The sequence below is a fragment of the Oryctolagus cuniculus genome, chromosome 7, assembly GCF_051225735.1.
Source record: "Oryctolagus cuniculus isolate XC-2025 breed Fujian yellow rabbit chromosome 7, ASM5122573v1, whole genome shotgun sequence".
NCBI classification, from domain to species: Eukaryota; Metazoa; Chordata; class Mammalia; order Lagomorpha; family Leporidae; genus Oryctolagus; species Oryctolagus cuniculus.
The window spans coordinates 115,957,058-115,984,044 of record NC_142873.1 but is presented as its reverse complement, the minus strand read 5'-3'; the positions used below and the strand labels follow the sequence as shown (position 1 = coordinate 115,984,044).

General features: G+C 40.8%; 2 protein-coding genes across 5 annotated transcripts in view; both read right to left on the bottom strand.

The window, feature by feature from the left end:
* Nucleotides 1-26,987, bottom strand: part of DAB1 (DAB adaptor protein 1) — a 917,259-nt gene that overhangs the window by 790,859 nt on the left and 99,413 nt on the right. The gene's annotated exons all lie outside the window — the stretch shown is intronic.
* LOC108175386 (gem-associated protein 8) overlaps nucleotides 1,772-26,987 on the bottom strand; it is a 124,629-nt gene continuing 99,413 nt past the window's right edge. The window contains exon 2 of the mRNA XM_051857742.3: nucleotides 1,772-2,831. Within this exon, the coding sequence (XP_051713702.1) occupies nucleotides 1,995-2,750 (756 nt within the window). The 5' untranslated portion in view covers nucleotides 2,751-2,831 and the 3' untranslated portion in view covers nucleotides 1,772-1,994. The remainder of the gene's footprint in view (nucleotides 2,832-26,987) is intronic.

Sequence of the window (26,987 nt, the reverse complement as noted above, 5' to 3'; positions counted from 1 at the left end):
TGCAGCAATGTATACACACACCTGCAAACAGCAGGGCCTGCCAGGGACCATGAGAACCTAGGAGAGGGGCATGGAACACATCCTTCCTAGAGCCTTTAGAAGGACCGTGGTCCTGCCAACATCATGCTTTCAGATTTCTAATCTGCAGACCTGTGCTCTTATAGTCATTTAATTTGGAAGGCAGATATAGTTACATATTTATAGCTATATAAATATATATACTTATATAAAACCTGCTGTTTTTATAATTATTTAATTTGGAAAGCAGATATAAATGTGTGTGCACACATACACACACACACAGAGTGTTATTTTCACTATTTTTTTTGTTAGGAAATGTTCATCTTTATCTATGGTAAAATTTCTTCTCCAAAGCCTACTTTTTCTGATATTATAGCTTCTGTAGTTTTGTTATGATTTCTGTATTATAATAACATTTTTAACTTACCCGTGTCTTTATGTTGAAAATGGGTTCTTGTAGTCAGTGAAAAGTTTAAGGTATTGCTTTTAGTACAGCATGATAATCTGCCTTTTCATACACACACACACACACACACACACAGAGAGAGAAAGAGAGAGAGAGAGAGAGAGAGAGAGAATCTCTCATCTCCTGGTTACTCCCTGAATATTTAAAACAGCTGGGGCTGGACCAGCAGGAAGCCAGGAGCCTGGAACTCAATTCACATCTCTAACATGGGTGGCAGGGACCCAGTCACTTAAACCATTGCTGGCTGCCGCCCAGAATGTAGGTAGTTATTTAAAAAATGGATTTGTAATCTAATTCTGTTGTGATTAGAGAACATAACTCAGTCTATGACCTGTCTTGATGAATTTTTCATAGGTACTTGAAAGTATATTCTGCTTTGGTTGGGTATAGAGTTTTACAAAATATCAATTATTTTAAATTGATTAACAGTACTGACAAAGATTTCTATATTCTTAGTGTTTACTAATGACTTTTTCTTATCAATTACTGAAAAAGGAGTATTGTAACCTAAGAATTTATCTATAGGCTACTTTTCCTTTCAGTTTTCATTCAGTTTTTGTGTTACATATTTTGAAGCTGTGTTATTATATAGCTATAGATTTAAATCATTATGTTGTTTTCACTATTGTTTTTGTTAGGAAATGTTCATCTTTATCTATGGTAAAATTTCTTGTCCAAAGCCTACTTTTCCTGATATTATAGCTTCTGAGTTTTGTTATGATTTTTGTATTATAATAACTTATTTTTAACTTGCCCGTGTCTTTATGTTGAAAATGGGTTCTTGTAGTCAGTGAAAAATTTAAGGTATTGCTTTTAGTATAGCATGATAATCTGCCTTTTCATTTTCATATTTCTTCTCATTATATTTAATGCGGTTATGAACATAGTTGGTTTTAGATCTACTGCCATGCTATTTGATCTGCTCTTTGTTCCATTTTTTTATCCTTTCACCTTCTGAAGTTAGTGTTTTCCTTTATTCCATTTTATCTCTGCTATTACTTTGTTAGCTATACATTTTAATGTCTACAACTTACATATTTGGTTATTTATTTTGGTTGATGCTTCAGGGTTTGCAACGTGTCTTTCCTTTATCAGTCTTAAGGTGAGTTATTATATCATTTCACATACAAGAAAATTCACATATAAGAAAACAGTGTATCTCTATTTTCCCTTTCCATCTGTTATACTTTGAGGTTATTTCAAAAAGTTTATAGAATTGGATTTAAAGGATAAGTTTATTGGTGGAAAAATTAAAATTAATAAAAAAAATTTTTTTCCCCTCTGGGCAAGACCTTTAATGAGTGGAGCACTACTACTGACAATGTCCAAAATCCCTGTTGGATAAAAGTATCACTTTTGCTGATTTCCACAGGGTTACAGCCATCTGGTGACGGCTCATGGGGACCTCGGTGAACATGCTTGGACACGGCCCGATGTCTCCTTTCCCTGAGAACGTGCAGAAACAGAGATGAAGGAGGGTATTCGAAAGGAAGGGGGTGAGGCTGGCTCAGAACTTGAGGGGAATGACGGGCCAGTACTTGGGCAGCTTCCTGTTGCAGTGCTTGTCGAAGCTCAGCTGCATGGCAGCCTCCATGGCTTGGATCTTGGCGGCACTCTCCCCGTAGAGGAGCTTCATCTCGGCCTGGCGCCGCGCGCCTGGCCTCTCGATCGGAGGCTCTACCGATCGGTGGGTGTTGTAGTAGAGGTCATGGTCGGCGTTCACATAGTCCTCCAGGCGTGCCGCGTCCAGCTGCTGCTGCCGCCGTCGCTCTTCTCTGTGCTTCTCAGTCGTCGCGAAGTACTGGCGCAGCTCCTCGGTGATCTCCATGTTGCTCACGTCGCATTCCACCTCCCCATCCGACTCAGACTCCAGCTCCTCCTCCTCGTCGTCCTCCCCCTCCTCCTCCTCCTCCTCGGACACAGTCTGGTCTTTTCTTATGGACACCTGCATCCTACCGCTGTCATGTGGAAGCCGCCCATACCTTTCACAAGGTGAGTATGTGCAGTGGAAGTCCTCTGAGACCATTGGACGGTCAGAGGAGAGCTGAGGGTACCCAGCCTCACCGTCATATGCGCTTTGGGGCTGAAGCCCAGGAGCAAAGTAACACAGGGAACTGAAATAGGACTCTACTGCCTTCCTGTAGGCATTCTGGTGGCTTCGCATCCAAGCCATGGCTTGATGATAATGTTGCCAGTACCTTGAATATACAGGATGAGAATACCACGAATTGGTGGCTTTCGATGCTGACACCTTCTCCGCCATATCTGATTGTGAAAGTCCAGCTGGGTGCAGAAACTCGTGGGCGCGCTGCTTGCAGATTCCGCGTGGTGAGCGAGCAGAGGCCTATTTTTCGGTGGGGTAACCGAAGGAGAATGGGAAATTAATAAAATTTTTATGGTATAAAATTTTCACAAATTTTTTTGAAGGCCCCTCAAAATAACTCATTAAAAAATTGCACCAAAATAATTTTTTTTGAAAAATCTTGTGTAGTACTGGTGTTGTCTATTTCAAATGTTTGGAAAAGTTTGCTAGTGATGCTATCTGAGTCTGAGGTTTTCTCTGGATAAAAGTTTATCATTATATACTCCATTAGGTTAGGCGTTGTGGTACACTGGGTTAAACCATTGCTTGGGACCCCACATTCCATATTGGGAGTATTGGTTCATATTCCAGCTACTCCGTGCTTCAGTTCAGATTCACTCCTTCTAAGGCATCCTGAGAGGAAGCAGATGATGGCTTAGCTACATGGATTCCTGCCATCCATGCAGGAGACTGGGACAGAGTTCCAGGCTCCCAGCTTCAGCCTGGCCCAGCCTTGGCTGTTGGTGGGCATTTGGGTAGTACAGCAGCGGATGGATGATTCTCTCCTCCCAACCTCTACCTTTTACATAGATGAAACTAAGCATTTAAACATCAACAAAAATAAACTCAAATTATTTAACATATATCAGACTACTCAAGTTTTTTTTCTGATTTCTTATTCTATTTGTTTTGCTAGATTTTGTATTGCATGGGATTTGCCCTTGTATCTAAGTTCTTGAACATATTGACTTAAGCTACTGATAGTATTACTTTATTAACTCTTTAATATCTATAGTGCCTATACTGATTTCTTTCCTTTCCTTATTAATATTGGTATTTATGTCTTTCTACCTTTTCTTCTTGGTTAATTAGATGACTATTGACAATTTATTGACATTTTTCAAGAACCACCTCTTGCTTTCATTGATTTTTCTTTATTGTGTCTTATTTCTGTTTCATTGATTTCTGCTCTTGTCTTTATTATATCCTTCTTTCACTTACTTTGAGTTTAATTTGCTCCTTTTTTATAGCCTCTTAAAGTGAAAAGTTAATAATAAAACTGACTTTAGACCCTGTTTTTCTAATATAGGTATTTAAAGATACATAAGCATTTCTATCTACGTTTTCCTTTAGCTGCATACCACAAATTTGACATAGGTCATTTGTTATTTCTTCTTTGACTTATGTATTATCTGTGAATATTACCCTAGTGTCACTGAAAACATTTTAGCTCTTTTTTGTCTTATGCTTTATTTTGAATCATTTCCATTGCTATGTCTTCACATTTCCTTACCTTTTCTTTGCAGTGTTTAATTTGCAGCTAAACCTTTCCAATGAATTATACATTTCAGATATTATATTTTTCAACATTGAAAGTTCAATTCTTTTATTTATATAAATTTTCACTCTTAACATACAAGGCTTCTAATAAATACATAAGCTTGTTTATAACAGATCTTTTTTTTCTTTTTTGACAGGCAGAGTAAGACAGTGAGAGAGACAGAGAGAAAGCTCTTCCTTCTGTTGGTTCACCCCTCAAATAGACGCTACAGCCGATGCACTGCGCCGATCTGAAGCCAGGAGCCAGGTGCCTCCTCCTGGTCTCCCATGTAGGTACAGGGCCCAAGCACTTGGGCCATCCTCCACTGCTTTCCCGGGCCACAGCAGAGAGCTGGGCTGGAAGAGGAGCAACCCGGACAGAATCCAGCGCCCCAGCTGGAACTAGAACCCGGGGTGCCGGTGCCGCAGGCGGAGGATTAGCCTAGTAAGCAGCAGCACCAGCTTTATAACAGACCTTTTTCAAGTCACTGTTTCCTGAGTATATGATCTCTGCCATTTCTGGGTCTTTTTTACAGATTTTACTTTTTCCAATTATAAGTCACTTTTTTTTGCTTTTTCAAATCTTATATAATCTTGTTTTGGATGATGGCCACGGTAAATGCTTAGTTACTGACTTCTTAGATTTTGTATTCCTCTAAAAAGAGTTGAGATTTGTTTTGGCAGTTACTATGGACCAACTTGAGCAATTATGTTTAAGCTTTGTTACGGCAGGCCAAGAGTAGTCTTGATTCATGGTAAGTTTAACCAATTCATTTAGGGATGGTCCTTGCTGGGTATCTAATGAATTCCTGGGTGTTCACTGTAATCGTTCCATTCTTCCTGCTCAGAATTCTAACTCCTTTGTGAGCTCCAGGAATTGTTCAGTTTAGAAATTCCAAGTTTCCCCTTGTTTATCTGAACAGTGTTTTTTCCCAGGCATTCATAGCTTAGTGCTCAGCTATAGTTACAACAGTACCTTTCAGCATATTACTGGAGCATGTTCTCTGTGTACTAGCCTATTTGAAATTATGTCCAGCAACTTCTAGAAGACTCAGTTTCACTGAACTCTGGTCATTGTCCCCTCAGCTCTAGAGTTTGCCATGTCCTGCTTGATCTCCCCATCCCTACACTGTAATCCAGACAGTCCCCCCAGGCAAAAAGCAAGAGCAGGTATACTTGCAACCTCATATTTTCCCTCATTCTCAGGGATCAAATTCTTGAGCTGTCTATTGTTCGATGTCTAAAACTAACTCTTTCATATATTTTGATCCATTTTCTGGTTATTATTTTTATAGATATTAGTTTATTTATTTGAGGGAGAGTGAGAGAGTGAGCGAGCATGAGTAAGTGAGTGCAAGCACTTCCATTTTCTGATTCATTCACACAAATGGTTCCAGCATCCAGGGCTGGGCCAGGAACCAGGAAATCCATCTGGGTCTACCATGCAGATGGCAGGGGCCCAAGTAGTTAGGGCATCATCTGCTGTCTTCCTAGGCACATAAGTGGGAAGCCAGATCAGAAGCAGAGGAAATGGTACATGCCAGCATTGTACAGTAGTGGCTTAACTTACCATGCCACAACACTGGCCCCAGTTTTCTAGTAATGTACATTGTAAAGGTGAGTCTGATAACAGGAACTCTAATACCTGCAACCGAAGCAGAAGTTCTCAAACGTCTTTTAAGATAAAGGAAAGAACTATTCTTGAATTCAACATTCTATTTAGAATCCAGGTCCTTCCATTCACTAACTTTGATTACTATATGGATAAATTATTTCTCCTTAGCTCAACTTAATCATCTGCAAAACTGGGATTATGGATCCTACCACCCAGGCAGCTGTAAGTGCTCTCTGGTGTAAAATCCCTTCCTTTGTGCTTTCTTTCCTTCTTTCTCTTTCTCTATCCGTCTCTCCTTCCTCCCTTTGCTGTCATAAATATTTTCCAGGGACAGAGCATCAGTAGGAAAAGCCAAGAAAGTCCCTGACTGCTTTGAATTTATCTTCTGGTAAGGATAAATAAGTGAACAAATGAAGAAAATTTTTTTAGATAATGAAAAATTCTATAAAGGAAATAAAAGAGCAACGTAATCAGAGAGTAACTTAGGACACAAAATTTATATAAGGCCATCAAGGAAGTTCTCTTTGAAGAGATGAAAACTGAGTTAAGAACTGAATGAGAAGGAATCCGGAATCTTTCTAACAGAGCAAGAAAATATCCCACACAGAGAAATCGGTAAAAGTACTGAAATGGAAGTGGGAACATTAGTCAGAAAAATTCAAAGGACAATGTGACTGGGGCAAACTGAATGAAACCATCAGTAATGCAAGACAAATGTAGAGGGAAAGCCAGGGACCAATTCACAGGAGTCCTAGAGGTCAAAGCCAAGGATTCAGAACCATGGACAGAGACACTGTAGCTATTTTTGCTTGTGTATTGTTTGTTTCGCAAGCAAAAAAGTGATGACAAAATCAATTTCTGGTTTTTCAAAATTATACCATTTCTCTCATGAAAACTCCCAACAGTGCTGAAATTTTAAAGGCCTATTGGCAAAATGTAAATTGAATTTCACCAACATTTGTTGAGTAGATAGTATTTATCATATGTTTAGGGGAACAAGAGTAGAAGAATGTTCATGGCTGCTAACATGCCAAAATCTTGGTAGGTTAGACCTATGCCACATAACCATCTTTACCATTACTAAGCACAGAAAATCTTTGGTGGGTCGAAACCCGCACTAAGTTTAAAAAACTGATGGTTGCCTCCTCACACCTTCCCTCTCCACTTTATTTTGTGCCAGTCCTCATCAGTAAGAAAGACCTGAGAATTCAATGAAATGAAATCACTTTCTATTTTTCTCACCTGGCACACTGATCTCCCTAACTTGCTACTGATGACTAATCTTGTGATGGGTCAATGACGCTTTAAATTAAAAAGGAAAAGTCATACCTAATTAAATGGATTTTCAGCCTGAGCATTGGTCAGAAGTACATTATCTTCTAGAGGTCAAGGAAGGAGGCGCTGGCTCCCTTCTGAGTATCCTACTCCAAAAACTGAAACTGTAGGTGTCTGCAGTTTCTCTCATTTTTGTTTTAAATATATGTAGTGTTAATCATTGGCCTACTATATTCCTCATACATTTTTAACATGTTAATCTGGTGTGCTGATTTTAAATGTGAATATAGATATTTAAATTAAATAAAAAGTTATGCCAAGGAAAAGGCAAAATTGGAGAAGCAAGAAAAACAATTAGAAGAAGCTATGAGAGAATTTGATGAATACCTGTCAAACTAAAACTGCTTACTAAGTACCACGGTGGCCATAAAGGGTTGTTTTCTTAGGAATTCCTCAACATGCTTGAAATTTTGTTAATTGTCCATATATTTGGATTTCTTCTTTATCATAGACTCAAGTAGTTGTAATTTCCTATCTTGTAATACATTCAATAAATGTTCATTGTGTAAAAATTGAAAATTTTGAAAAGTGTAAAATAGAAAAAGGAAAAATTATCATATTTTGAAAGGTGTAAAAACTGGTTCATATTTTGAGAAGTAGGAAGATGGAAAAATTATCATATTCCAACTACCACCCTTTTAAAGCTTTTCCCTTTGTTTCTAAGTTTTTGTTGTACATATATTTTATAGTTTTGAGATCATTATATATGCATATATAAATATATACTTTTTTGCTGTCAATTTTTTCAATTTGCTTTATAACACAATCTATCACGGTATGGTATTATTGTTATAAGTGAATATTTTCCTGTTGTGTAGTTTGTCATTCTCCTGTTTTTGTAATTAAAAGAAGGTGCTTCATTTAGTCTACTTCCATCAGAGCCACTTGACAACTCCAATAGAACAGTCATTAAAATGAAATATGATGAGAGAACAATTTTCAGAAACCTCACCCCTACATCACAGGGTTACCAGGAAAACCTAACAGGAAGTATTATTGGAGACGTGTATTTTTGCCCAACATTTTACTGAGCTTTACTACTTGATCTCTTAGTCTCATAAAAAATTTATAAAAGTTGGGTCATTTCCATTTTACTGATGGAGAAACTGAGGCTCACATAACAAAAGCCATTTACTAAATCATACAGGTGTGTAAATAGCAGAGATGAGATTTAATATGGTTAATATGATTCCAAAGATTTTTTAACAGATCCTAGTATGGAAAAGTTATCGGCCGGCGCCGCAGCTGGCTCACTAGGCTAATCCTCCGCCTTGCGGCGCCGGCACACTGGGTTCTATTCCCGGTCAGGGCGCCGGATTCTGTCCCGGTTGCCCCTCCTTCCAGGCCAGCTCTCTGCTGTGGCCAGGGAGTGCAGTGGAGGATGGCCCAAGTACTTGGGTCCTGCACCCCATGGGAGACCAGGGGGCCATTGGAGGGTGAACCAGCGGCAAAGGAAGACCTTTCTCTCTGTCTCTCTCTTTCACTGTCCACTCGGCCTGTCAAAAAAAATAAAAGTTATCAAGCTGAGTTTTTGTATGTTGTTAAAATAACTGGGAAAGAAAAGCAGAGTGGGTAATTTGGTGCTGATTAAATTGGGGATTTTTTTTTTTATATTTAAAATTATCAAAACTTTGGTCCTGTGAAGACAATAATACTAACTTGGATCCTCACCCTCCTGTGGCAGGTTCACGTTCCAAATGTCGTCACGGCATCATTTTCCTTATTATGTCAACCCAACATCTTTGATGATTTAAGTAGATAATAGATCTAGAGACAGAGCAACTAAATTTCATTTTATTTTAGTAGTTTGAAAAATATTAACTCATCAATTCTATAAGTTGCAAAGTGATTATAATTAGACATATTTTACAGATGAGATAGCAGTCTTCAATGCTAATTTAGTTCAGGTCTTCTAAACAATGCAATCTTACCAACTTAAAGATATTAATCCAACTCCTAGTCTAAGAGCATTTGGGATAATTATTTACCTTTTCCAAGTAGGCTCTTCTTGCAATTGGAATGCATCCAGATTGGAGGCAGAAAATGGATCTTAAAGTCAGAGATGAGAATCGGGACGATAATATTCTAATCAACCTCAGTACATGAGGCCCATATTTCATAAATGAGGTATGTGAAGAAAAAGGGCAAATGATTCACTCAAAAACACACAGCTTTGTAAGTCTCACAACACAGCTAGATGTTCAGATCTGTGGCTTAGATCTTAATTCATTGTTTGCTGCCATGTATCAGTGTGCTGTGATGTCTCATTCTCTGAATGGCATCTTGAACTTTGTCTACACACTCAATAAATGGTCCCGGGACAAAACTGGCTAAAATCTTAGAGATCAACTATGCAATATCTTGCCATAATGTTAAATGCTTAATCAGTACTTAAATCTTCTATAAGCTCCTGTTTCCTTTTCAACCAAGATAAGTGAGCTGGAAAAGTTGGTTTTATTTCTTTTCTTTTTGAAAAGTAGGAAAAGAATGAAATCCAAAGGTATTATCTTGCAAGTTTTTTAATTTTTCCTAGGTGAGAAGGTCATACTTTGAAGCTACACACATTGAACACTTCATGTCACTTGCTACTCAGTATCGGCAGCCACTGCTCTCTTAATGACAGTGGTAATTGGGTGTATGTAACCAGAAGTCATTGCAATAAATATATTGATTTTGGTTTGAAGCTTGCACACCACTGTTTGAAATAAGGTTCTGGAAATAATGTAGTAGGAAAGGGGAGTGTTCTGGATCGTCATAGAAAGCTGCTTATCACAAAGGGTTGAAAATGGTCATTTTTCAGTAAATTGGGCTATCATACTGCAGAAGCTACTTCTGTGACTTTGATGTCCCCCACAAGCTTTTCTGCAAGGTTAGCATTCATTGTTAAACAGGTATTTCACTTTTTAAATTTTCAGCTGCTTAATGTCAATGTATGTCAAATTCTACCAACACTGATATTATCAGTAGCTAACATGAGGGCTTACTATGTGCCAAGCATTATGTGTTGTGAGTTAAAAGCTTTATTTTAATTTAATCCTCAACACATTCCTACTAATACCATTATCACTCCCAGCTTATTAATGTAGAAATGGTGGCTTATTAAAATTAACTTGTCCCTCGTCACATGGCTAGTAAGAAATAATAAATAAAAGTGAACACATTTTGAGTTATTTCCATTTGCTTAACATTGTTAAGCACTACTCACTGACTTCTTTTAACAATTTCTTGAGGAAAGTGTTATCAGTATGCCCATTTACCAGATGAATAAACTGGGTTATAAAGCTAGTAAGTGGTGGAGTGAGGCTTCAGACCCAGGTAGCCTGACTTTGGAATCTGGGCTCTTAAAAACTCAGCTGTGTTTCTTTTTCAAACTGGAGCTGCAGGCTGGAGTTTGAAGACATACCTGTCAGATAGCAAAGTCGCTATCTTAATAACTATGGGTCATGGCTGAATTTTGGGGAAAACATAATGAATAAAACATAATTAGGGGCAGGCACTGTGACACAGTGGGTTAAAGGCCCACCCTGCAGCGCTGGCATACTATACAGGTGCCCGTTTGAGTCCTGGCTGCTCCACTTCTGATCCAGCTCTCTGCTATGGCCTGGGGAAGTAGTGGAGACTGGCCCAAGTCCTTGCCCCTGCACCCATGTGGGAGACCCGGAAGAAGCTTCTGGCTCCTGGCTTTGGATCAGCTCAACTCTGGTCGTTGTGGCCATTTGGAGAGTGAACCAGTGGATGGAAGACCTCTCTCTCTCTGTCTCTACTTCTCCCTGTAACTCTTTCAAATAAATACAATTTTTTTAAAAAACATAATTAGTGTTTAATAAGTTAATTGTCAATAACAGCATTTTTAAAAACATGAAATAGCTAGGTATAAATCTGACAGAATAGTGAAAACTTGTATGCCGCTACCATAAAACAGAAGGTGAGAGGATTCAGAGAAGCCTAAGTAAGTGAACAGATAACCTATGTTAGCAGACTGGAAAACTCAATACTCTTAATATATCAGTTACTCCCACGCTAAGCTATAGCTTCAATGCAATTCCAATCAAAATCCTAGTGGTTTTTTTTTAATAATTGGCAGAATAATTATAAAATTTGTATGAAATTATAAAAATCCTAACATGGCCAAAATAACTTTGAAAAAGAAAAATCAAGTTGGAAGACTTGGAGTATCTAATTTCAAGACTTACTATAAAACTATACTAATCAAGACAGTATGGTGCACCATATGGATATATTATACATCACTGGAACAGAATAGAATGTCCAAAATAGACCTAAACATACACAATTGATTTTTTACAAGGTGCAATGGCAATTTAATGGAAATGGGATTGTCTTTTTAAATGGTTCTAGAACAATTCCATGTCCATATGCAAAGAAAAAAACCCTCAGCAATCTCACAATATGTAAAAATTAGTTCAAAATATATCTGAGACATAAACTAAAAAATCTATTATTGTAACACTTCTAAAAATAAGAGAAAATCTTGTTAATCTTGGGTTATGGAAAAGACATAAATAAGACAAAAAAAGAACCATACATGAAAAAATCTGATATATTAAATGCTTTAGCTCTTTAAAGAAACTGCTAAGAATATAGAAAGACAAACCACAGGCTGGGAGAAAATATTTACAATGTATACATCTGTTAAAGGACTTGAATTCAGAAAACAGGAAAGTCTCCTAAAACTCAAAATCAGAAGACAGCACAATGTCTAGAATGGGAGAAAGAGTTAAACAGACAATTTAACAAAGGAGAGATGTGAACGGCAAACAGGCACTTGCAAAGACACTCAGCATCCTTGATTATTACAGAAATAAAATTAAGCCACAGTTCAATATCACTGGACACCTATTAGAACGGCTAATTTTAAATAAAACTGATAACATCAAGTGATGACAAGAATGTGGAGCAAGAAGAACTCTCATGTATTATTGGTGAAATTCACATGTTGCATTGCTTTATATATATTCAAATTCTCTCTCTTTCTCTCACACACACCTAGATTTCTACTCAGGGAAAAAGCAAGTATATATTCACATCCAGACTCGTACTTGATATTTAAAGTAGCTTAATTTATAATTCCAGACTGAAAATAAAACATGGTCTATCACCTAGTGGATCGGAAAAATATTGGGGTGCATTTATACAAAGGAACACCGCTTAAGAATAAAAAGGAGTGATCTGATACTTGCAACAGAGTGGATAATCTCAAAAGCGTTATGTTAAATGAAAGAAGCGAGACACAAGGGGCTACACACTATGCTATTCCACGTATATTACACTATCAAAGGCAAACTACAGGGAGAGAAATAAAATCAGTGGTTTCTAGGAACAGGAGGTGGAGGAGAAGCATGAACTTCTGGGGTGATGGAAATGTTGGATATACTGATTTTGATGCTGGCTACTTACTGCCTAATTATCTTAACTTATCAGACTTTATGCCTAATAAGGATGAGTTGTGTTTTTTGTTTGTTTGTTTGTTTGTTTGTGGACAGGCAGAGTTAGATAGTGAGAGAGAGAGAGAGAGAGAGAGAAAGAGAGAGAGAGAGAAAGGTCTTTGTTTTCCATTGGCTCACCCCCCAAATGGCTGCCATGGCCGGTGTGCTGCTGCCTGAGCGCTGCGCCGATCTGAAGCCAGGAGTCAGGTGTTTCCTCCTGGTCTCCCATGTGGGTGCAGGGCCCAAGCACTTGGGCCATCCTCCACTGCCTTCCTGGGCCACAGCAGAGAGAGCTGGACTGGAAGAGGAGCAACTGGGACAGAATCCGGTGCCCCAACTGGGACTAGAACCCGGGGTGCCAGAGCTGCAGGCAGAGGATTAGCCTAGTGAGCCGCGGCGCCGGCTAAGTTATATTCATGTACATCTGTCTTAATGATGAAACAGAAATCATCTGGAGAGCTTGTTAATACAGACTGCTAGGTTGCACCCCCAGAGTTTCTGATCTCCCTGAGCTCTGACGAGTAAAGGAGTCGGGGTAGACTGGGTTCCAATCAAAGCCCAGGTGATGGGGACACTGTGAGCTGGGATCCTATTCTGAGAAACACAGTACTGACTAATACGTGCTGAGGACCTCTAATCAGTGTGCTGCATGGGACATTCTCCATTCAGCCACTGTACACTACCTGAAGGAAGTCACCCAGGGATATTCCCCTGACTTGGAACAACGTACTTTACCTTCTCTGAGCTTAATTTAGTAGCTGTGAAGGAAGGATGATCAATTTTACATTATAGAATATACATGGGTATGTTGTAAACACGTGTAACCAGATGTTGATCAGGACTATTTGGCCACAAAATAGGCATCTGGAACTCAATGCTGAGACAAAAGAATCTGTATCTAAAAGCTGCTGTCAACAGTTGAGAACAAGCGTCTCCCTTTGTCTTACTAAAAAAGTAGAACTTACTTTGCTGTTGCTCATTCCTGCTACCTTCCCAGCCGTTGCCACTCACTCCCCTTCTTCACTTGGACAAGCAAAACAAAACAAATAACAAAAGAAACATCGAAGGAGAGGGTTGAGGAAGAAGATACTAGAAACCGTGGAAGGGTGGAGAGCTTGGTGGCAAAGCTCTTTCTTCATCGTCCTGTCCCACCACCTGCCCCCAAAGCAAAAGAGAAGAGGTGCTAAGAAGAGCCTGCAAGGGAGAAGACCAGACCTTAACTCCTAAGGCATTATGTATACAGCAGACTGGTTGAGCTGCTTCATGGGTCCTTGTGAGGAGAGAAGAAATAAATCTGGGAGAGATGGTACAGGCCCTGAAGCAGCTGTCTCAGGCAGCCAGAGCTGCTAAAACAAACACCATAGATGGAGTGGCTTAAGCAACAGAAGTTTGTGACTCACAGTTCTGGAGGCTACAAGTCCACAATCAGGGCATCAGTGCTGTTGGGCTCTGGCAAGGACTCTATCTGATCTGTAGACGTCTGTGTACTTGCTATGTCCTCACGTGGTGGAAGCAGAGCAGAGCGCTAGACCTCTGGTGTCTTTTACCATCATAAGGGCTCCACCCTCATGTCCTAAGTACCTTTCAAATGCCCCATCTCAAAACACCGTCATATTGTGACTAGGGTTTTGACATATAAAACTGGGGAGCAGGGAGATGACAAGGGTACAGTCCACAGCACAGCTCTCACTTCCATGGTTTGATGTGGCAAGGACAAGTGATTTCCAGTGGGTCAAAGGTCTCAGAATTCTGGCAGACTTGAGCTGTCTTGATTGCTGACCAGGAGTATTTCTTGACAGGCAGGCAGTTCCAACAGTAGGAAGCTTTGCTGTGGCCTTCCAGGATATGGGTGGCAGAGTTGACGTCAAGCAGTGCTGAATCTACCACACTGGGGCCTCTCAGGAACCCTACATACATATGCCACCAGAGGTCAGCATTTGGATGCACGCCTTTAGCCACAGAGTGGAAACAACTGGCTACAAGCGAGACTATTGCCAGAACTGGCAAGAAGTAGTGTTTGCCCCACTTGCTGTGTTGCTCCTCTGGCCCCCAATATTAGAGAAGATGACTATGGCAAAGGTGGGTAGGAAAAAAGAACCAGCCCCAGCATTTTTCTTCTACCATGTTCCCTAAGCCATCATTCACCACAGGGGAGCAGCCATTTTGAACTCTGGTGTAACACTGGAATTGTATATTCAATAAACATTTAATACTAGAAAATGATTGGAAGGCAATGCATTTTGCCCAACATACCAAAGAGGAATATGAAAATGAGATTTTACACACATGTTATAAGCAGTGAATCAAGAAAAGTCAGGTTTATACATCTCTGGATTTGATATGAAAACTGGTAATATATGCATATAAAACACCCAGTACACTACTATATGAATACACACACCCACACACACAAATTTGTTCATATGTGTGTGTATATATATTTAAAGCACAGTAGATATACCACTAAGAATGAAAATAACATTCATAATTATAGTAATTATAAAGAGAAATATAACATGTTTATGCTATGCAGTCTCTTTTTTTCCTTTTATAGAAAACTTTTATTTAATAAATATAAATTTTGGGGGCTGGCACTGTGGCACAGTGGGTTAACACCCTGGTCTGAAGTGCCAGCATTAGCATCCTATATGGGCACCGGTCCGAGACCTGGCTGCTCTACTTCCAATCCAGCTCTCTGCTATGGCCTGAGAAAGCAGTAAAAGATGACCCAAGTCCTTGGGCTCCTGCACCTGCATGGGAGACCTGGAAGAAGCTCGTGGCTCCTGGGTTTGGATTGGCTCAGCTTCAGCCATTGCAGCCAATTGGGGAGCAAACCATCAGATGGAAGACCTCTCTCTCTGCCCTTCCTCTCTGTGTAACTCTGACTTTCAGATAAATAAATACATACATAAATAAAAATTTTGAAAGTACAACTTTAGGATTATAGCAGTTCTTCCCTCCATAACCACCCTCCCACCTGCAAACCATCCCATCTCTTACTCCCTCTCCCATCCCATTTTTCATTAAGATTCATTTTTAATTATTTTTATATACAGAAGATCAGCTCTATACTAAGTAAAGATTTCAACAGTTTGTACCCACACAGACACACAAAGTATAAAGTACTGTTTGAAGACTAGTTTTACCGTTAATTCGTATAGTACAACACATTAAGGACAGAAGTCCTACATGGGGAGCAAGTGCACAGTGACTCCTGTTGCTGATTTATCAATTGACACTCTTATTTATGATGTCAGTGATCACCTGAGACTTTTGTCATGAGCTGCCAAGGCTATGGAAGCCTCTTGTGTTCACAAACTCCAACCTTACTTAGACTAGGCCATATCAAAGTGGAAGTTCTCTCCTCCCTTCAGAGAAAAGTACCTCCTTCTTTGATGGCCCCTTCTTTCCACCAGGATCTCACTCACAGAAATCTTTCATTTAGGTCATTTTTTGCCACAGTGTCTTGGCTTTCCATGCCTAAAATACTCTCATGGACTTTTTAGCCAGATCCGCATGCCTTAAGGGCTGATTCTGAGGCCAGAGTGCTGTTAAGGGCATCTGCCATTCTATGAGTCTGCTGTGTATCCCGCTTCCCATATTGGACCGTTCTCCCCTTTTTAACTCTATCAAATCAATTATTGGTAATAATTAAAGGAATTCACGTTCTACATTCAAAACCTTGGAAATGGTTGTTTATACACAAAATTCTGTGAGAAACAGGTTAATCAGGCAAAGCTCTGCCCTAAGAGAGCTTATAGCCTATTATATGGAGTTCAAATAAACAGAAAAACTTACAAAGATATATGATACAAGGTTTCTAGACCCAGGGAAGAATCACTCAGGTTTTGAATTCCCAGAATGCCCCAGGCCCTGGGATGGAACCTGACATTTCTGCTCTTGTTTCTTATAACAGCTCTTGGAGATAGGCAGTGTAGCCACTTAGGTCCAGATCCTCCTCTACCTTCTCTGGCTATTCTTCCATTGTCAATAGTTACCACTGCTTGAGTTCCTCCCAGTCATCAGGCTTGACACATCCATTACAAGAATGTAAAAGGATATGCCTATTTCAGGGGAATGAAGTGAAAAGTGCATATAGATTTTATAATCAGACAGACTGGAGTTCAAGTCCTGGGGCTGTTAGTTACCATGTGAACTTGGACAGGTTATTTAACCTCTCTGACTTTCAGTGTTCTTATGATAACACCCATCTTGCAGAGTATGATGAGAAATCAATGAGACAGGCTGTGTGTAGCACCTACCATAGTGCTCAGTGTGCAATTTGTTTTCAACAAACACCAGTGCCCCACCTCCTGCATTTCCAAAGGCAAGACAGTTTCTCATGTGCATGAGACCCCTGCTCTGATTCCTTGTCTTCCCTTCCCTGCTGAAAGTCCAGAGATTCTCAGACATCAGGAACTTGGAATGTGCCCCTGAGACACACCAATCAATCACACCAGGCCAACTGCTCTCTCAATCTCTGCACATGCTTGCTTCTTAATCAACTTCCGCTTGCCAGCTTTCACCTTTATTTCCTTCAAGCGCTACTCTCTCTCCTCCAGAAGGTTATTTATGCCTGCTTCCAATGTTCATCTCCTAACCTCTTCTGTTAACAGCCATTGAGGCCAATGTTTTAAAGGCATGTCTACTTTTCTCTGTCACTAAATTACAACCTGGTAAGTCTGAGAGGCCCTGCCAACTTCTCTTTCTCGGAGGACTTAGGGTATGTGGACTTGAAAAACAGGTTATTGATCTCTGCCTTTCTCACTGTCTTCCTCTCTGCTCATTTTGGTACTCTTAGCAATTTGGTTTTTTCTTGAAATCACTCTGATTTTACCAGGCTTTTGGAGCCATTGGACCACATGCAGGTTCTTGCTAATTTCCATCACTCCCACAACTGCTCCCAACACCCCCTTGTTCTTTTTCAGGAAGATTCATTTATGTATTTTAGAGAGAGAGAGAGAGAGAGATTCTCAGTCTACTTGTTCACTCCCCAAATGGCCCTAATGGCCAGGCTGGGTCAGGCCAAAGCCAGGAGCTAGAGGCTTCACTGGGGTCTCCCACATTGGGTGGCAGGGCCCCAAGTACTTGGGTCATGTTCCTCTTCTTTCCCAGGTACATTAACAGGAAGCCGGATTGGAAGTGGAATAGCCAGGACACTAACTGGTGCCCACAGGGGTTGCCAGCATTGTAGGTAGCAGCTTTACCAGCTATGCCACAAAGCTGGCTCCAATCCCCTTGTTCTTGTTAGCCACATTTATTTATTTTTTATGCTGATCCTATTTGTAACTAAATGGAAGCCAATTATGCAAGGCATGCGACTGTTTATCATCAATAACCTTCTAATTAACTAGAAAGAAAGGAGAGAGGGATAGAGGGAGGGAGGGAAGGAAGTAGACAGAGCAAGAGCGAGGCACTGCCATCCAGTAATTGGCTTCCCACATGCTTTGGGACAAAACCAGGAACTGAGAACTCAATCCAGATGTCCTTTGTGAATGGCAGAAACATTACAATTTTTGCATATGTGCTGCCAAAGCGAGCACAATGGATGGCAGAAACATAATCACTTGAGCCATCACTGCTTCCTCACAGGGTCTGCACTGGAAAAGGGCTGGAGTCAGGAGCCAGAGCTACAGATCAAACCCACATATTCCTATAAAGAACATGGATGTCTAGACTGGTGCCTGAACCACTAGACTAAAGGATGTCCCCAAGACCATCTCTTTTTGTCTTTTCATATCATTGTGGAACTCTTTTTCTCCACTGGGCAGATCCCAAGACTCTATTTGCTGATTTTTTTTTTTTATTCCCAAAGCAGTGAAAATAAAGTCAGCATCTCTTTTTCTGTAAGCTTTCCAAAAACAATGGCATATGATCAAGTTCATCAACTCAGGTCAATTCTTCCTTTGCAATTTGGTTGTCATGTTTGCTGTACACTTTCTTAGATACCCAGGGCTTGCGTAGCAATCTTTTTCTCTGCTCTTAAGAACCTAATTCCTCCTTACACCTTAATTCCTCATAGTGTGTTAGAATTGTTTTACATGCTTTCCTCCTCCAACAAATCAATGCTTGTCTAGACAGCATAGATAGTCTCTTTCTCTTACATAACTTTAATGCCCAGACTGCACCTAGCATGCAGTAGGTTCTCAATGAATGTTTTTAAACAATCAATTTGTTTGAAAATACGTTGATTCAGAAATTTATAAGCTGAATCATTAATTTAATAATATTTAATGTTATCACTGAAAAAATGTTGAGCAAAATTTTAACGAGCACATTAGGGGTTAGAGTTGTGGTGCAGTGGGTTGAACCACGACCTGTTGTGCCAGTTTCCCATATGGCACCAGTTCATGTCCTGACTGATCCACTTCTGATCCAACTCCATGCTAATGTGCCTGGGAAAGCAGCAGAAGATGGCCCAACTGTTTGGGCCCCTGCAACCCATGTGGGAACCTGAAAGAACTTCCTAGCTTTGGTTTGGCCCAGCCCTGGCCATTGAAGCCATTTAGCAAGTGAACCAGAGACTGGAAGATCTTTCTCTCTGTCTCTCCCTCTCTATCTATACTCTCCTTTTCAAATAATTAAATAAATCTTTTTTAAAGGGAATTATTAAGTGTCTATTACATGAAAGAATAAATTTTTCCCTTTAAAAAAATTTATTCATTTTTTGAAAGGCTGAGTTACAAAGAGAGAAAAATCTTCCATCCACTAGAAGATGGAGACCATCTTGATGATCTTTCCCAATGGGGACCTTGGAAGTAAACAGAGGGCCACGAAGATGAAACAAGTTTGCCTTGCGAAGCAGCCAGTATACAGAGCAGGCCAGGATTTGCTCTATTCTGCTATACCACTTGCATCAAGGAACTTCAAGGAGTCCCAGCTCACCCTTTAGCCAACACTGACAGAGGCTGCAGAGAGGCATGGGCTATAACACGAAGCCAGTGTAGCACAGTGGCCCAGCTGTATCAGACTTCAGAGTGAGACACACTAGGATGTAAGTCCTGGTGTGACTATTAACTACCAGTGTCCACTTGGGCAAGTTTCACCAGGTCTCAGTGCCTCAAATTCCTTTTCTGGAAATCAAGGATATGAAAACCACTTTGTAGGGTTTTCATGAAGATGAAAATGAGACAATGCTTACAAATTAGTAGGATTTTGGTAAGAGGGTTTAATCTCATAAGGAGGTAGCTTTTTTTAAACTTTTATTTAATAAATATAAATTTCCAAAGTACAGCTTATGGATTACAGTGGCTCTTCCCCCCCATAACTTCCCTCCCACCCGCAACCCTCCCATTTCCCACTCCCTCTCCCATTCTATTCACATCAAGATTCATTTTCAATTATCTTTATATACAGAAGATCAATTAGGATATATTAAATAAAGATTTCAACAATTTGCCCCCACACAGACACACAAAGTGTAAAGTACTTTTTGAGTACTCGTTATAACATTAATTCACATTGTATAACACATTAAGGACAGAGATCCTACATGAGGAGTGCACAGTGATTCCTGTGTTGACTTAACAATTTGACACCCTTGTTTATGGTGTCAGTAATCTCCCTAAGCTCTAGTCATGAGTTGCCAAGGCTACGGAAGCCTTTTGAGTTCACCGACTTCGATCTTATTTCGACAAGGTCATAGTCAAAGTGGAAGTTCTCTCCTCCCTCTCCTCCCTTCAGAGAAAGGTACCTTCTTTGATGGCCCCTTCTTTCCACTGGGATCTCACTCGCAGAAATCTTTCAGGGTTTTTTTTTTTTTTTTTTCCCAGAGTGTCTTGGCTCTCCATGCCTAAAATACTCTCATGGGCTTTTCAGCTGGATCCGCATACCTTAAGGGCTGATTCTGAGGCCAGAGTGCTATTTAGGACATCTGCCATTCTATGAGTCTGCTGTGTATCCCGCTTCCCACGTTGGATCGTTCTGTCAGTTAGTATTATTCTATCAGTTAGTATTAGCAGACACTAGTCTTGTTGGAGGTAGCTTTTAAAATTAGCTTTCCAGACCTCCATGTGTGCTAAGACTAGGAGTTTATTTTTGAACCCACAGTATATTTGCCTTGCTGAGGAGTTCAGCGTCTGTCTTGGTGCCCTGATTTGTTTTGGATACCCTGACAGGAATGGGTCATAGCCTAAATTTCTGCTGCTATGCTAGGGTTCTGCTATTCTTCACTGCTACTGTCTCATGATAATGAACCCTCCTTGAACTAAAAATCCTACCTCTGGCCCAGAATAATCCTGCTACTATGTTCCAAATGCAAGATGAGTTCCCTTGGACTGGGATTTGTGTTTTGTTACTCATACAATCCAACTTTATTTTGTCACCGTCAGTGGAGAAGAGTTAAAACTGTGCAGGAAATTAGCAGACAGGTTCTCAGTTCAAACAGGGTGAAGTCCAAACTCCTCAACATAGGGCACAAGGCTCCTTATCCCACAGCTTCTGTCTGCCTCTCTTGTATTAGCCACTCCAACACATCCTTTATCCATGATGTACCAGTCCTTGCTTTCCAGTAGTGCAATGTCCTTCCAAAGATCTCTGCTCTAGGACATGCTCTTATTTTTTTTAAAAAATAGTTTATATAAAGAGAACAGATTTTATGTATTAAATATATATAATTTTAGACCATAATGATCTTTCCACCCCTTCCTCTTCCTTCTTTTCTTTAAATTTTTTGTGATAACATACTTTCAATTTAATTATATAGTTTTTTTTTTTTTTACTGTTTCATCAAGGACTTTTTTTATTTTTTGACAGGCAGAGTGGACAGTGAGAGGGAGAGACAGACAGAAAGGTCTTCCTTTGCCGGTGGTTCACCCTCCAATGGCCGCTGCCGCCGGCGCACGGCGCTGATCCGAAGCCAGGAGCCAGGTGCTTATCCTGGTCTCCCATGGGGTGCAGGGCCCAAGCACTTGGGCCATCCTCCACTGCACTCCCGGGCCACAGCAGAGAGCTGGCCTGGAAGAGGGGCAACCGGGACAGAATCTGGTGCCCCGACCAGGACTAGAACCCGGTGTGCTGGCGCTGATTAGCCTAGTGAGCTATGGCGCCGGCCCTCATCAAGGACTTTTTAAAAAAAAATAGTTTTATTTACTTGAAAGGCAAAGTTAGAAAGAGAGGGAGAGACAGAAAAAGAGATCCTCTGTCTGCTGGTTCACTTTCCAAATGGCTCCAATGGCCAGGGCTGGGCCAGAATGAAACCAGGAGCTGGGAGCTCCCTCAGGGTCTCCCACGTGGGTGACAAGGTCCTAGCACACTTGGACCATTATCTGCTGCCTTCCCAGGTGCATTAGCAGGGAGCAGGCTTGAAAAGGCAGTGGAGACATGAACCAGCATCCATATGGGATGCCAGCTTTGCAGGTGAGAGCTTAACCTGTTATACCACAATGCTAGCCCCCTAAATTTACTTTATAGTCACAGGCTTAATCTTCCACTAAATAAAGAACTAAACAAGTAGAAATTAGAACGACCACTGCTCCACAAGAGTATTGATAAGAGCTATAAACAATAGTCAAATTTAAAGATAGCAACTTTACTCATATACATTAAAATTCTTTTTACTCTATATATTTGTAAGCACAGGATGCTCTACATCTTCTCCAAGCAAAAACACTACCCATTCTATAAACCATAGCATCAGCACTATTTCCCTCAAAACCTTCTCTGGCCGTTTTGGGTAGAGAAAGGCACTTTTGACCTTTGCTTCATTGTACCTAAGCATAGACTTCTTACATAATGCCATACTGGCTTATCATTGTAGACTCTATATGTGTTGTTTCCAAAGCCCCGCCCCTTCTAGATGGTGAAGCCTTAGAGAAAAGTGACTGTGTTTTATCTATAACTATATCCCTAGCATACTGCACAATGCCTGGCTCCTTGTATGTGTTCAAACATATTTACTGCTTTAATGAACGGACTAGCTTCTACAGCACTCTCCTCACCTATGCCAGGCTTTCTCCCAGCATGACTCATTGCCACTGACATCTGTCTTGCAGCTCATGATGTACACAAGCAGGAATCAGGATCCTAGGGGACCACCATCACTTGACCTAATAACGGTTCTCACGGGAGGGTTGCATTTGCCGGAGCATGTAGCACTAGGATGTAACTATCCATCCCTCCAGTCAGCTGAATCAACCTTAATGGTCAATGGAATGACCCATGTCATAGTCCAAACTCTCTCCCATCCATCAGAGTTATTGATTAAGGTGGTGGTGTTAGCATGTGCTTTAACAAATACAAATAATACAGGCTATCACTGACAAAAATGGCTCTGTGGTTAAATAAGACGGAAATGCCATGCATTTTATCTCCCTCTAGGATTCAGAATCCTCATTTATCACATCAAAGCATCTGCGAGATTTGTGGGTAAAGATGTCTGTTTGATGTGTTTAACCTAGTTTTCCCCAAATTTATTGGGCCATTAGCACTCTATTCCTTTATCATATCTATTTGCATTCCAGGGAACTAGTGCCCTGTAATATATGCTTTGGGAAATGCTAGATTAAGGAATTCCACTGGATGACAGAGGAAGAATCTTGGAGGAGATGGGATTCCTAGACAAAGGGCATAGAAATGGTTTCACAGGTTGGCCAGCACTATGACGCAATGGGTTAAGCCACTGCCTGAAATGCTAGCATCCCAAATGAGTGCTGGTTTGTGTCCTGGCTGCTCCACTTCTGATGCAGTTCTCTGCTTGTACACCTGGGAAGGCATAGGAGGATGGCAGAAGTGCTTGGGACCCTGCCACCCACCTGGGAGACTCAGATGGAGTTCCAGGTTCCTGGCTTCAGCCTGGCCCAGCCTTGGCCATTGCGGCCATCTGGGGAGTAAACCAGCAGACAGAAGTACTCACTCTCTGTCTCTCCTTCTCTCTCTGTAATTCTACCTTTCAAATAAATAAATAAATAAATCTTTAAAAAATGCATTCATAGTAAGAAGATACACCATTAGGATATGTCAAGTATCAGATAAGTATGATTATAATAAGTTACTCTAAATTTCTCTTACATTTCGTCATTTTTAGGATTCAGCACATTGCTGAGTCCTAAACATTTCTTAGTGACTTTCCCTTTACATGTAGCCAACTGACATATTCTTTTACCTACACTCTTCAAACCATAACCACCCTTGAAGTATAATGCTTGGATATATAGAACATACATCGGCATTTCAGCAATACCATGTGGTGGAAAAATGCTAATTATAGATTCAGAAGATAAATTTAACTCCAATCCTTTCCAATTGTTATAACTGTAATCCTAGAGAAATAATTTACCTTCTCTAACCCTCAGTTTCTTAGTCAGCATAATGGGGAAAATAAGTCACATCCTGCCAAAGTCACAGACATAAAAGAATAAAATGTCTGTAACACAAAGTGCCTTTAAAACTATAAAGAGCTATTCAAAATAAATTATTACACACATACACACACAGTGGTAAATTTAACTCACACCAGAATTCATGTATGCAGATAAAAAGTACATTATTTAATTTTCTTTTAAGTCTAATCTGGGCTCCCTCTCAAACTCTCATATAATGGTTGGCAGGGAAAATAAAAACTAAGCAAAACTAAATGTCTTAGCTTATTTTAGCTTATTCCAATTCTACAATTCACACCTCTGAGGCAATGCTGTGTCTTCAATTTACAAAGTAATAATATTCCATTTCTTGAATTGTCTCTCCTTTCCTATACCTTCCTGGTCCAGATGCATCCAGGAGACCACAGCTGAGAAGCACTTGGCAAGACAAAGGGGTGCTGGTCCTTGGGTGAACCAGCCTCACCTGTTCTGGCCATGACCTGCATGGCATGGCTCTGCTGCCCTCCTTCCCTGAGGCTAACGTGATCACCATCCAGTCTACTCCTTAGCTTGGCCTGAGCCTGGCTGCCTTCCCTTCTGTTTCCACTGACTGCTGATGGCTGAGCTTCTGGCCTATCCTGGACCTGGTGCTGGGCAGTCCTCCCCAACTCTGACCTCCAGTGCAACTTTCTTCCCAATGAGCACAGGGATCCAAATTCTAGCTTCCCTTCTGCACCTCCTTGCCTGATGGCACTGTGCTCCACTGCAGGTAGCCCTAAAGGATCTCTCTGTCTAGAGTCCTAAGAGTTGAGTGGGAGTAAGAACTCTATGCCATCCATATCACCCATATTTATCCAACACAGCTTCAGGCTTTGGCTTGGAGGGGGAAATGTCAGCACACACCTGCCCACCTTGCTTATTTCTCTTCTCTTTCCAAACAACCCTCAGGGTAAGAAAGACGCCTTCCCTTTATTTCTCCTGAATTAGATCTTCACGCCAATGGGCAGCTACACCCGAGGTGCTCCTATCCTAGGCCAAGAACTGTGTTCTTTAGGCTCATCCTCAGATAAGTTCAAGGGGAAAATCAAAGCCCTTGGGAATCTCTCTGCAGCTCAGAATCTGGCTGGCAATTATATTGTCCTGTGCTAGAATCCTACTTTGCAAGTCAGGAGAGTATTACTCCTCCTCTTTCTCTTTTGATTCCTCTCTAACACTTTTGATCTAACCTTGAAGGCAAACAGATGGTTATCTTGGCCATTTACAACTCACTACCCTCACTTCAGGTGGAAATCTCAAAGCATTCTTAATTCAGTATAAGGCGAATGTGAGGGGCAGTTGTTGTGGTACAGTGGTCAAAATGCTGCTTTGGAGGGGACAGGCTTATAGTGATGTGGGACATATGCATCTCATATTGGAGTGCTAGTGTGAGTCCTGGCTACTCTACTTCCAACTCAGCTCCCTACTGATGTGCCTGGGAAGCTGAAGATGATGGCTCAAATGCTTGGGGCCCTTCTACTCACATGGGAGACCCTGACGGAATTTTGGCTCCTGGCTTCAACCAGGTTCAACTCCTGCTGTTATGGGCATTTGGAGGGTGAGCCAGTGGATGTAAGATCTCCTTCTCTCTGTGTCTCTCCCTATCACTCTGTCTTTCAAATAAATAAAGAAAAATATTCTAAAGAAAAACAAAGATTTTGCTTGGGATGTGCCCATCCCATATCAGAGTGTATTGGTTTGACTCTGCTCTGCTTCAGTCCAAATTCCTGCTAGTGTGCACCCTGGGAGGCATAAGGTAATGACACAAGTACTTGGGTCCCTGCAACCCATGTTGGAGACCTAGACAGTCTCAGGCTCTTGGATTCAACCTGGTCTTGTCCTAGCCATGGAAATCTTTTGAGGAATAAACCAAAGGATGGAAAGACTCACTCACTTTCTCTCTCTCTCTCTCTCTCTCTCTCTCTCTTCATTATGCTACCTTTTAAGTAAATTAAAATAAACAAACTTTTAAAAATACAAAAATGAGAAAACCTACAGATACCATGGCATGCTGTAAGTGGGACAGCCCTTGTTCTTCAGTGACAGCAATCATTCTCCATGTGTGTACAAGAGATCCTAGTTTACAAACTGTGTGACAAACCCAGGAGAGTGCTTTGTTCAGTCAATGACAGACACTAGCAATCTGTGTGGTCTAGGACAGGTCACCTAATGTCTTTGGGTCTTAGGTTTCATTTCTGAATGGCAATAAAGATACCTTCAATAATGCATGGGGTTTTGTGAAGATTAAACATCATGGATTTATATGAAAATCATAACACCCTACAAATGTCAGTAATTTCTCTCTATAGAGCCTCACATAAGACTATGATTATTAGTGCTTAGAATATACTATGAACGTGGGCAAAGCATCCTGTGGATTTTGCATGAAACTCTTGAAATGGAAATTATTATTCCCATTTTTCAGGTAAGGATATTGAGTCAAGAAGAGGCCAATCATATATTCAAACTCAAATGGCTTGACTTCCAGGTTCAAACTGTTAACCATCACACCATCATGGTTCCTGCTCTTAAAAAAAAGTGGAAGGCCAAGGATATAATCATGGTTATACTCAAAGACAAAGAACTGAAGCAACTTGCTCAAAATCACAGTCAAGTTAAAGGCAAACCTGCGTGGTTTGTGGCATCTAATGTGGGGCAGTTTTCCACAGTATCCAACTGCTTGCTCTGACAGGGTCAGAGAGCCTAAGACAGACAGCCTCAGGCATTTTGTCACGACACTTGCTCTCTCACAGAGATCTCCCAGGTTTCAAGGTCCAGAAGAGAGAGAGGCAAGTGCCTCCCATTCCCCTCTCCAACTCCCACCTAAGTGCAGATTCAACTCCAATTAGTGTTGCTAAAGGAAGTTGGCTACTTCACGTCATGACACATTACATTCACGTGGTCCCACTTCTCTCGGCTGGAAAATGAGGCGGCTAATTCATGTTAGCAGCTTCTCCCTTTCTGCCCAAGATGTGTCCTCTGGTGACGGTAATGCAGGGAGATGGGGGATGTTTTCATATGAGGAGTACTTCACTGTGGATTAGTACACATCCAAGGCAGCGTTCCTTCCATGTCTGGGCTCACTTTCAAGTCTGTCTGTGTGCATTAGGGAACAGTATGGTTTTGCAATTGTAAATAAGGTACCTTG